The sequence below is a fragment of the Arachis hypogaea genome, chromosome 13 (genome assembly GCF_003086295.3).
Source record: "Arachis hypogaea cultivar Tifrunner chromosome 13, arahy.Tifrunner.gnm2.J5K5, whole genome shotgun sequence".
In the NCBI taxonomy this organism is placed as follows: domain Eukaryota; kingdom Viridiplantae; phylum Streptophyta; class Magnoliopsida; order Fabales; family Fabaceae; genus Arachis; species Arachis hypogaea.
The window spans coordinates 135,909,932-135,922,343 of record NC_092048.1 but is presented as its reverse complement, the minus strand read 5'-3'; the positions used below and the strand labels follow the sequence as shown (position 1 = coordinate 135,922,343).

Genomic DNA, 12,412 nt, shown 5'->3' with positions numbered 1-12,412 from the left:
TTTAGCGCTGTTTCAGCCAAGTGGGCCATCTCCCTGGCTTCATCTATCAGGTCCTTCTCTACAGCTTCCTCTACTCCCTTCAAAAGTAGTCGTGGGCTCGGTTCTCCGATTTCCACAGGTATTACCGCATCTAGCCCGTACGTTAACCGAAAGGGGGTCTCCTTAGTGGAAGATTGCTCGGTTGTACGGTAGGACCAGAGGACCGAGGCGAGCTCGTCGGCCCAAGCACCCTTCTTATTGTCCAGCCGCTTCTTAAGTCCTAGTAGGATGATCTTGTTTGCGGACTCGACCTGTCCGTTTGTTTGGGGGTGTTCCACCGAGGAGAACCTCTGTTTTATGCCCAGACCGGTGAGGAACTCCGTGAATTTCTTGTCGGTGAACTGTGTTCCATTGTCCGAGATGACGGCTTTCGGGATACCGAACCGTGTTATCACTTGCTTCCACATGAATTTTCTGCAATTAGACGAGGATATGCTGGCCAGCGGCTCGGCCTCTATCCATTTGGTGTAGTAGTCAATGGCGATTATAAGGTACTTGACTTGTCCGGGGCCAACCGGGAAGGGCCCTAAGAGGTCAACTCCCCATTGTAAGAATGGTCGGGAAGACGTTAGCAAGCTTAGCTCGGAGGACGGCGCTCTGTGGAAATTGGCATTTTCTTGGCATTTGACACACTTCCTAACGAATTCTTTCGAGTCTGCCATCATTGACGGCCAATAGTACCCTGCCCGGAATAATTTTCTTGCCAGGGCTTTGCCTCATATGTGATGGCCGCAGCACCCTTCATGGACTTCCCTGAGGACGTAGTCCGTTTGGTCGGGGTGCAGGCATTTCAGTAGGGGCTGGTTGAATCCTTTCCTGAACAACTGACCCTGGATGATCGCATACCTGGTTGCATCCCTTCTCAGCTTCTTAGCATCTTTTTCGTTGTCGGGAAGTTTGTCGTTTTCCAAGAAGTCGGTGATGGGGTCCAACCATGAGGGGCTTAGCTTTGAGAGGTGTAGAGTGACTACCGGCTCCTTCATCATTCCTTGGATGAGAGATCGGTTGCCTTCTCCCGGTTTTGTGCTAGTCAACTTCGATAGGAGGTCCGCCCGTGTGTTCCTTTTTCTCGGAACGTGGTGGATCGTGACCTCCTTAAACTTTCGACTCAGATCCTTGACTTTCTCCAAGTACTTTTGTAGTAGCGAGTCCCTAGCTTGGTAGCTCACGTTCACTTGGGAGGTGACGACTTGTGAATCATTGCATATTTCCAGCCTTGTCGCTCCGACTTCCGTTGCTAGGGCTAGGCCTCCTATGAGGGCTTCGTATTCTGCTTGGTTGTTCGAAACGGGGAATTCAAACTTGATCGACTGCTCGTATATGACCCCGGTCGGGCTTTCTAGGATGATCCCGGCGCCCCCGGATGTCTGATTGGAGGCCCCGTCCACGTGGAGCCTCCACCGTCTGCCCGTCTCTTCGGTTGGTTCTCCCGTTATCTCTACTAGAAAATCTGCCATCGCTTGCGCCTTGATCGCTTGTCGAGGCTCATACCGTATGTCGTATTGGGAGAGTTCGATGGACCAAGTCATCATCCTTCCTGCCAGATCGGGTTTCTGGAGTACTTGTCGGATTCCTTGGTCCGTCCTTACGACAATCCGGTGGCCTTGGAAGTATTGTTTTAACCTCCTCGAAGTGGTCAAGAGTGCCAAAGCTAGCTTTTTCAGTTTGTTGTACCTTATTTCCGCCCCTTGTAGGGCTCTGCTCACAAAATAGACTGGCTACTGAGCCCTTCCTTCTTCTCGTATCAAGACGGTAGCGAGGGCTTCTCTTGTTATAGCGAGGTACAGGTATAATGGCTCTCTGGCCTTTGGCTTTTCGAGTACAGGGGGTGTTGCTAGGATTTCCTTGAAGTGCTTGAAAGCTTCCTTGCACGCGGGCGTCCATTCGAACGCTATCCCTTTCCTCATGAGATTAAAGAAAGGTAGGGCTTTTGCTGCTGAAGCTCCGAGGAAATGGGATAATGAGGTTAGTCGACCTGCCAATCTTTGGACGTCCTTGACGCAACCGGGACTTTTCATCTGGAGTATTGCCTGACATTTCTCCGGGTTGGCCTCTACGCCTCTTTGCGTTATCATGAATCCTAGGAACTTCCCGACTTCCATGGCGAAGGCGCACTTCAGGGGATTGAGCCTCATGCCGTGCTTTTTTACTAGGACTATGTTCGAGAGCCAGGTCGAGTAGTCTAGTTCCCGTATGAAGCCTGCTTCGAGGAGGCTGGCCGTCTGCTTGGCCACCTCCTCCGCCCTTTCGCGTGACATCTTTCTCCTCCTCTGAGCCACCGGGCGGGCTTCCGTTTTGACGGCTAGGTGATGCGACATGACGTTGGGGTCTATGCCCGGCATGTCGGCTGGCGTCCAGGCGAACAAGTCCCCGTTGGCCCTGATCATTTCTACTAAGGGTCCCTTCAACTCCTGCGGTAGGTTTCTATTGACAAACGTGAACTTCTCCTCCATGTCACCGACCCTGAACTTCTCCAGGTCCCCCTCCGGTTCCGGCCTGGGCTTGTCGTCTATCCTGGCGTCTAAGTCGGCCAGGAACACCCCTGACGCCTCTTTTGATTTCTTTCTTAGGGAGAGGCTGGCGTTGTCGCAAGCGACTGCCGTCTTGAGGTCTCCTCTTATGGACCCTATAGATCTGTCATCGGTAACAAACTTCATGACTAGCAGCTTCGTGTTGATTATCGCTTCAACATCGTTAATCGTCTTTCTTCCTAAGATGATGTTGTAGGCGGTGGAATCTCGGAGGACCACGAACTCGGCCATCGCCGATCTTCGGCCTTGGGCCTGTCCCACTGAGACCGGCAGGGATATTACTCCATCGGGTTTGATGAAGTGGTCACCCAACCCAATGACCCCGTGCTGGTGAGTCGACAGGTCAGCGTCCCTTAGCCCCAGTGCGTCAAACACGTTGCGGAACATAATGTTTGAGTCTGCCCCCGTGTCGACAAGGATTCGTTTGACGAGACCGGTTCCCACTCTGGCCGTGATGACCATGGGTGGGTTTTCAGGGGCCTCGTCGAACCACTGGTCTTCCGGGCCGAAAGAGATGGAAGGGGGCTTCTTAGAGCTTCGCACCAGTGAGGAGGAGACCGCCAAGACCTTGGCATCTTTCTTGTGCGCCGATCACGACCTTGGCACGGCGTTTTTGGCTGTCACTACGTTTATCACGGTGAGGCCGTGATCTCTGTCTTCTGGCTCTTGTCGCCGCTTTGCCGACCGGGTTTTGCCTTCTTCGTCTTGGTCGCGATGACGCCTCCTCGGCTCCCTTATAAGATGGGAGAATTCTGTTAGTTTACCATCCCTTATCGCTTGTTCTAGTGCATCTTTCAGGTCAAAACAGTCCTGTGTTTGGTGACCATAGCCCTTGTGATAGTCACAATAGAAGTTTTTGTTTCCCCCCGTACGGTCCTTAAGTGGTCGGGGCTTCGATAGGATTCCTTTCTCGACAATTTGCTGATAAACTTCCATGATGGGAAGAGTGAGCGGAGTGTAGTTGGTGAATTTTCCGACCCGGGGGAATGGTCTGGGTGCCTTGCTGGCGCTCCCTCCCTGGCTTGTTCTTTTTGTCTTTCTCCATTACCTTGTTGCCTAGGTTGGTTGTAGCCGGAGTGTCGTTTATTGGCAGCCACGACTTGGCAGACTTCCTCATCATTTATGTACTCCTTGACTATCGTTTGGATCTCGTGCATCGTCCAAACTGGTTTCGTGGTAAGGTACTTTCGAAAGTCCTCGTTGAGGAGGTCATTCGTCAGGCAAAGGCTGGCCACCGAATTGGTTAGGCCGTCAATTTCCAACCATTCGTCGTTGAACCGGTCCAGGTATTTTCTGGTCGGCTCTCCTGGTCTCAAGGTTATCCCCAGAAGGTTGATCGGGTGCTTTGCCTTTGCTATTCGTGTTGTGAATTGGGCTAGGAAGGCACGGCTGATGTCCGAAAACCTGTAGATGGACCCCTGCGGGAGGCCGTTAAACCATCTGATCGCGGGTCCTGCCAGGGTCACCGGGAAGGCTCGGCATCTCACCTCGTCCCCTACTCCCTCCAGATTCATCCTAGCTTCGAAGGCTGTGAGGTGTTCCAGAGGGTCTTGGGTTCCATCGTACCTCATGTCCGTTGGTTTGTCGAAGTGCTTCGGCAACCGAACTTCGAGGATGGATCGATGGAATGGGGTGGCGCCCATTATCACGGGTCACCGTGACCTCTCATACCTCTCTTCCCCGTCTTTGCGATCTCGTCCCGTGTAACGTGTTTCCTTGCCTCGGGAGTAGATGATTGTCTCATTTCGTCTTCTCGGGATAGGTGACTCTTCTCGAGTGCTCTCCGCTTCTGTTCAGGATGCGGAGGCGTGTCGTAGACGACTTCGGTGGGAATCTCTCTCTCGGCTTTTAGGAGATGGGGAGTAGCTAGGATCGGTGGTTCGTCGGTCATGCTCCTGGTCGGCCAGCTGCCGTTCCAGGTTCTGGACCCTGTGGCGTAGCTCCTGCATTATTCTGGCGCTGTCGCCGCCAGTTCCTCCGAAGGGTTGCGTCCTTGTATGTGGTTCAGTGCGTTGTCGGGGGGACCTTCGCCGTCCTCTTGGCGAGGCGACGGAGGCTGCCCCCTCTGCACCCGCCCCTCGGCCTTGGTCTCCGGCGCCCGGCACGACGTCCATTTAGGCGTCCCCACAGACGGCGCCAATGTCCAGCTTGTCGGTTGCTGGACTGTTCGGGTAAAGATGAGGGGGAGGTGCCTTGATCGTTGTGGCCGTGCGAGCGTTGGTGAACCGAGCTGTCGAGGCACCGATATGTGAAGGAGGAAAAGGGGGGTGCCACCTGCAAAGACACTCCGACGCCCTAGTCAGTGAGTGTACAGGTGAGTATAAGGTGTAGTATGTGATGTACCTTGGGGGAAGGGCAGGTCCTTCCCCTTTTATACTGTGTCAGAGGTGGGCCCTGAGGGGATGGGCTCACTTTCCTCGAAGCTTCCTCACAGCTGTGTTGGGGGGCTGGTGAGGACGCGTGTCCAGGCATCGTGGCGAGTGCGGAGTACCCGACCGCTCGGGTCGGATTCTCAAGAGGTCGGGTCGACCCGTATGTGTTTTGGGTCAGGTCGTAACATATGTGTAAATTCTAATAAATATAAATTTAAATTATATTAATTTATGTATGTAAATTTTAATAAATATAAATACAAATTTTATATTTTTGTATAGAAATTAAATTTTTATAAATATAATATATAAATTATTGCTGATAAAATACTAATCTAAAGTAATAATATTTGTTGGTCATATAATATTGATTTTATAGTTTTGTATAATTTTTTATGATATTAAATGAACATAAGTGATTGTATTTGCTCAGGAAACACACATAAAATATATATGTTCTAAGATTATTCAATGAAATAGTTTAGGCAATTAATTTACAATGGAATAACAAAGTTACTTATAGATTTAGGGTAATTATGTGAAAAGAAAAAGATAAAGAAGAGAAACTATGGATAATAAAGGCCTATGTATAACTCTCTGGTCGCCTTCTCATTTTATTTTAGGATTTAACAAAACTCATTTTGTTTAGCAGTTCTAATTAACAGCGCGAGGAGTGTTTTTAAGGTAGCATTTGTTTTGAGATATTGGGATAGAGATTGGAAGATTGAGACATAATATTATGTTTGTTGACTCAGAGATTGGTACTAAAATTTTTGTCTCTATCTCTAAAATTTCAGTATTTCAATACCTCCAAAAAGTAGGGATTTTAGAGACGAAAACTGATATTTTAATAATATTTTATACCTAAAATACATTCATTTTAATTAATTAATTTCAATTTTATCCTTTGTGCAAATTAAATTAAAATTTTATTTTTGTTTCAATTTATGTCTCTCACTTTACACCAAACAAAATACTAAAATTTATTTCGATCTCTATCTCTTAGTATTTGTCTCTGAATCTCAATCTTTCAGTCTCTGTCTCTGTACCAAACGCTACCTAAAGGAGTTCTTACAAATGAAATTAAGAGAAGAGTCACTTAGTTTAGTTCAATTTCAACTATAAGACAGTTTTACAATTTTTATCAAGTTATTAGTTTTCATTTAAAAAAGTAGGTTCAACTTATTGGGAGCTCATTCCTTTAGCCGGACACCTGAGAACCTCAGTCCTCACACTCCTTTTAACCATACTTTAAAAAAATACATAATATATATGAAATTACCTTTAATTAAACAAGAAAATATATAGAACTATATGTTATTTATCTATCACAACTAAATTAAGAATGTCATTATATAAATTCACTGATGTTCTTTTGAGATAAAAAGAATAAACAATTATTCCGAAACTTCATTTAAAAAAAAATTATGAATACTAAAAGGGATGAAATATTTAAAAAAAAAATTATCGGACTATCAGAATTTATTATTTTTTGTCATCACTTAACCATCACTTAATTCTTTTAATTAGTGTAGTTATTTTAGACTAATAATCTAATAATATATTTTATTTCATAATTTTAAATATTAATAATTAAAAATAATAAATTCTGATGATTTTATAATTTTTCTCTTTTTTAAATATAGAATCTCAAAACGATGAAAGGGTGTGATGACTCTTCAAGTTCTCCAAAACCACATGGGCACTTCACATGCGTTTAACATCTATTTGGAGTATTAGTTTTTCATTTTTGTTAAATAAGATCAAGTACTATATATATATCACATCCCTTCACTTCTCATACAATTTATCTTAAAACATATAGACTCCTCCTTTGCACCTTAACCAAAACTCTTGAATACAATATATATATATCAAACCATGGCATATGGTCAATCCTTCATCAAAATTTTGTTAATTGTCGTAACATTGTCAAGCATGAGCTTGATCCTAGCACATCCTCACTTTGGGCCAAAAAAGCCCATCTCAATTAGAGAACTTCGTAGACCCAAGGTGTACTATTACAAACCCAACATGTACTATGGACAGAACCATATTCCACTCCGACTCATTCCTGTTATTCCAGTTGGAGACTCAGAATTGTTTGAAGACCCAAGAAGAAATGGACCCGCTATTTCAAAAGAATACTATGGTCCTATTCCAAGGGGATTCCCTTCTCATCTGAATTAGGGTTCAGTAATTAACATATCCTCCACACAGAAACAACCTCGGTTAATTAATATTAACTTATAAATAAACTAAATAAAGAAGAGCTTGAGGTGTGCATCATCTGCTATATGCCTATATCTCTAGTTTGCCACATCCCTATAATCCATAGTCTTGCACACTAGCAAGTGCATGGGGGTAAATGTGACCATGTGAGAAAGTTCCATGGCGTGGGGGATATTATATTAGTGTCAGAATTTTTTTTCTGGTTTGTATTTTTGTTTTCTATCATGAATTTGTTGTTGTTGCTTGTGTTTTTATAATAATAATAATAATAATAATAATAATAATAATAATAATAATAATAATAAAAAACCATCTTAATGTACATATAAGGTATATATTAATAAGGTTTGTGTGCATGACATATAATATAATTAATAGAACAATTTAATTAAATCATTTAAGGGTGTGTTTCGAAAGAGTTAAGCCCCACTTTGGTCCCTAAGATTGACGAGTTGCACTGATTTAGTCCTCGAGATCCCAATTGCACTAAATTAATCCCCCAGATTCGAAAAAGTGCACCACGTTAGTCCTTCTCCCAATTTCCGTCACCGGAGCACTAACGTCCTCAGTGACGTGGCCATTTGTTGCCACGCTGGACCCAATGAAACGACGTAGTTTCTAATTTGGCGCTAATCATCCCTTTGAACGACGTCGTTTATATGTAAAGGGAAATAAAACGTTAGGCACTCCTTTTTGTTTCTACTCTTCGTCTTCTGCTTCTCCATGAGTGTCGCAGAGAAAAAAAGCTTCTCTTCCATGAGTGACCAAAAATAGCAACTGGTGGCTGCAAAAGGATTTGTCGAGAACATTGGAACACAACGTTCGCTGTGCAACTATCGGAAGAGTTCGTTTGCCACTACAGAATTCTTCTGTGTCGTCACTGAGGTTAGTGAGGATAAGATTTTTTTTTTCAAATTTAATGGAATGCTGTGATGGTTGTTGATCATGATTAAGTGTTTTGTATATTGTCGGTTCACAAGTTTTAAAGCTAATTTTGTGTTAGGGTTTTGTTTTGATGTTTTGTGAAACTGTGTTTGGGGGTTTCTTTTTGTGCTCTGTTTCAATGGTGGAAGCATCAGCACCTTCGCATGAGTGATTATGTTTTTTTTATGATATTTTCTATGACTTTTATGACTGTTATTGATAAAAAGTGTCTAAAAGTTATCAGTGTGTGTTACTGTTGATTAAAATAAATTCTTTTGAACCATGCAGATGGATGTTGTATTAGATATTATGTTCCACCATGGGGGAAAGTTTCAAAAAGATGAGAATGGGATAACAATTTATTCCCCTGATAAGAAGGCTTGTGTTGGTGACATTAATCAAGATACTTTGGATGTATTCTGGGTGAGGAATTATTATAAAGGACTAGGATATGATAAGATAGAAGAATGTTGGTGGCATGTGCCTAGGAGGAGTCTAGACAGTGGTTTAAGAGCTCTGAATTCTAATGATGAATTAAGAGAGATGTGTTTCATGGCTCAAGAAAATGATGGACTGATTGATATTTACTTTGAGCATGCAGTGTCATCACCAGAATTAATAGAGGGGAAGGAGATTGTTTTGTATATTGAAGATGAGCATGATGAACCCAAAAAAGATAGCCCTGCCAAGCCTAATGAGAAAGATGTAACAATGTCTGGCAATGAACCCCTAGCAAGCAAGATCTATGAAGAAGCTACTTGCCCTCTGTCTGACAACAATGAATCCAGAACCACATCCAATTCTAATCCCAACAAAGGCAATAAGCCCGTTGCCCTGGCTGATAACACTTCACCACCCAACAACATAGAACCAACAAATCATGGTGCTAATAACCCAACACCCCACATCAAGGAATCCAGAACCAACAATAATGCTAACCAAACTGCTACTGCAAAGCCTAACATGAAGACTCCTCCAACTTGCCCAAAGACTAAGTCCAAGGAAAATACCATCTCAAATCCAAAATCCAGCAGTATAATACAAAGTATGAATTCAGAGAGGCAGTGAGGGAGTGAGGGAGTTTACAATTCCTATTCGGTTTGGTGATTTGAAACTTGAAGTAGGAATGAAGTTTAATACAAAGTATGAATTCAGAGAGGCAGTGAGGGAGTTTACAATTCAAGAAGGCAGACGAATTCAATTTATTAAGAATGATGCTGTCAGATGTAGGGCTGTGTGCAAGGTTGAGGAATGCAAATGGGTAGTTTATGCCTCAAGGGACCATGAGGAAACATGCTGGCAGATTAAAACATTCAACGACGATCACACATGTCCTAGAGAAGCCACTAACAGAGCTGCGAATAAGAATTGGTTGACTAACAAGTTAGTGAAAAAAGTTAGGAAGTATCCAAACTTTAGACAATGTGAGGCAACTGTGTATTTCATGTCTAAGTGTGACCTGGTGTTGAATAGAAATTCAATTTCTAGAGCATTGGCAGATGCTAGAGCTATTGTGTATGGAGATGAGAAGGCCCAATATGCAATGGTGAGGGACTATGGTGAAACACTTCTAAAGTGTAATCCGAGATCAACAATAAGAATTGGCACCATTCCACAACCAGATGGTACGGTGGTATTTCAGAAGATGTATGTTTGTCTTAGTGGGTGCAAGAATGGATTTAAGACGGGTTGTAGGCGACTGATTGGATTAGACGGGGCATTCCTCAAAACACAGATTGGTGGCCAGATTTTATCCGCAGTAGGTCAGGACGCAAATCATCACATATATGTTATAGCCTGGGCAATTGTAGATGTCGAGAATACGGAGAATTGGAAGTGGTTTCTGGAGCTGCTCCACGAGGACCTCGGAGACTATAAAGAAAACAAATGGTGCTTTATGAGTGACATGCAAAAGGTAATAATCTTTATTTCCTTCCATGTTAAGTAGTGTACATGAACTTGTCATTTTCTCTTGTATGATTTTCTGTTGGTAATAATCTGAATGGATTCTGGATGATAAATAGTGTACATGAACTTGTCATTTTCTTGTATGATTACTTGTTGGTAATAATCTGAATGGATTCTGGATGATAAATAGTGTCTATGAACTTGTTGATTTCTTGTATGATTACTTATTGGTAATAATCTGAATGGATTTTGGATTATAAATAGTGTACATGAACTTGTTAAATTCTGGATTATAAATAGTATACATGAACTTGTCTGAGAAGGTGTCAGTAATAATCTCAATAGATTCTGGATTGAGAATACTGTAAATAAACTTGTTGATTTCTTGTTAATTTGTTGTTTGCAAATAATCTAAATGGATTTTGAATGGTAACAAGTTAATGAAATTGTTAATCGATGTGAATAGGACTTGCCTTCTGCTAAGAAATTCTGGTATGGGATTGTCAGTATTAGGTGTGAGTAGTGTAATATAGGGACCAAAACAGGGCACGACGCAAATGTGGGGGACTATTATGTATTCATTAAAGAATTCTTAGGGACTATTATGGGTTCATTAAATGAATTTGAGGGACTATAATGTATCACGATAAAAGTGAAATAAGGTGTTGTCTTCGCATGCAGGGCCTTATCACTGCTGTCCAAGAGGTCATGCCACATGTCCATCATAGGTTCTGCGTGTGGCACCTATGGAGAAACTTTAACAAGCAGTGGAAAGATCTAGAGTTAAGAGGCTTACTCTGGGAATGCGCATTCAGTCATAGCCCAAAGCTTGATAACATATGCAATAATGCATGCGAGGTCTTCAATGCAAGAATTAAAGAAGCAAGGGCCAAGCCAATAATCACTCTACTTGAGGAGGTCAGGATGTTCATGATGAGAACGATAGCTAAAAACAAGGTTAAGCTGGCCAATCATGTAGGAAAACTTCCACCAGTGGTTCAAAGTAGACTGGACAAGATTAGAAAAGATTCTAAAATTTGGTTGCCAATCTGGACTGGAGATGATGAGTACGAGAAGTTTGAAGTGCATGGGTATCTAACAAACATGGTGGTGGACTTGGGCAAGCGGCTATACACATGTCAGTTCTGGATGTTAACAGGTAATTAGCTTTGGATTCACATCTGTTTTCTTCAGAATATTTGAATACTTTAATGATATCTTTGTTTGTTGTTTTCCTCAGGAATGCCTTGTGCGCATGCTTGTGCGGCTCTTGCAAGGGTGAATAGGAAACCTGAAGATTTCTGTCATAAATGGCTCACCATGGACGCCTACAGAGACACGTATGCCCATTACATAAATCCCTTACCTGGACAACATCTTTGGGAGAAATCTGAGTCCAACAGACCACAAGTATCAAAGGCCGAGAAAAAGACTAGACCACTCACAAAGAAGAGAAGAAAGGATGCAGACGAGGGCAGTGGAGGAAGCAAAAAAACGAAGTCTACTAGAGTCTTAAAGAGACAACTGAAACCCTTTACTTGTAGATATTGCCTACAGAAGGGGCACACAAAGAGGGGTTGCCCAAAGAAGAGAGCAGCTGATGTTGCTGCTGCAGCTGCTGCTGCTGCTGCTAAGGCTAAATCCAATCCCCAAGAAAATGCAGCATCAGGATCAACTGTTGATCCAAATACTGTCACACTGCCAAGTCAACCTCCTCCAGATTCTGCACCCCAGTCCGTTGATATGCAAGAAGTTGAGATCGACATTTCTCAACCCAACTTCTCAGATGCACAAGAGTCTCAAGAGGTAAATCATTTACTCTATCAGACTACATTTCAAATTATTGTGTACAATCAGCCTCATGTTGGATGTTATTTTATTGGAATAGGCACCACCTCAAAGGCCATCCAAGTTGCAGACCAGGAGGAAGTCCTCACCACCATCAGGATTGGTCACCATGGATCCACTGCAAGGAACAAGCTCAGCCACATCTTTCAGACTGGCCAACTTCTTGAAGTTTGTCCCAACACCCGGCTTCAAGCCCCCAAGAAAGAAGAAATGAAGATGTAGTTGAATTAGGAATCTTTTTGTGAATCATACTCTTGTTTTTTGACTTCAGTATATGACAGTAGACCAATTGTTATATTTGAAAATATTGTAAGGTTGATGACACTATCTGTCTTTGTTATTGGTGTATTTTGGATCAAGAACTAGCTTTTAATTAGGTTGGGGATGTGTCACTGATATGGCAGCTATTTTGCTTGTTAATACTCATGCTGGAAACTCATTGTTATGTTAGCATCTTATTATTATAATGACAAATTGTTCTACCTTTAGTTATGCTACTAACAGGTTCTTCTTTACAATATTTTTTTTTATCATTTTGTTGGATGACAAAAACAGAGT

General features: G+C 42.8%; 2 protein-coding genes across 2 annotated transcripts; both read right to left on the bottom strand.

The window, feature by feature from the left end:
• Window positions 1–1,757: 1,757 nt before the first annotated feature.
• LOC140177764 (uncharacterized) lies at window positions 1,758–3,032 on the bottom strand. Its single transcript, XM_072210926.1, has one exon. It carries the CDS (start codon window positions 3,030–3,032, stop codon window positions 1,758–1,760), a length of 1,275 nt encoding a protein of 424 aa, XP_072067027.1.
• A 129-nt stretch (window positions 3,033–3,161) lies between these two features.
• Window positions 3,162–4,213, bottom strand: LOC112783072 (uncharacterized). The gene is made up of 2 exons (XM_025825832.1): window positions 3,619–4,213; window positions 3,162–3,499 (listed from the first exon to the last, which is right to left on the bottom strand). Exons 1-2 carry the CDS (start codon window positions 4,211–4,213, stop codon window positions 3,162–3,164), a joined length of 933 nt encoding a protein of 310 aa, XP_025681617.1.
• Between the last annotated feature and the right edge of the window lie 8,199 nt (window positions 4,214–12,412).

Coding starts and splice junctions, on each gene's coding strand:
- LOC140177764 (XM_072210926.1), bottom strand. CDS start 3,032: ATGGTCATCACGGCCAGAGTGGGAACCGGTCTCGTCAAACGAATCCTT.
- LOC112783072 (XM_025825832.1), bottom strand. CDS start 4,213: ATGGGCGCCACCCCATTCCATCGATCCATCCTCGAAGTTCGGTTGCCG. Junction 3,500..3,618: donor CAACCAACCTAGGCAACAAG/GTAATGGAGAAA, acceptor CCATCATGGAAG/TTTATCAGCAAATTGTCGAG.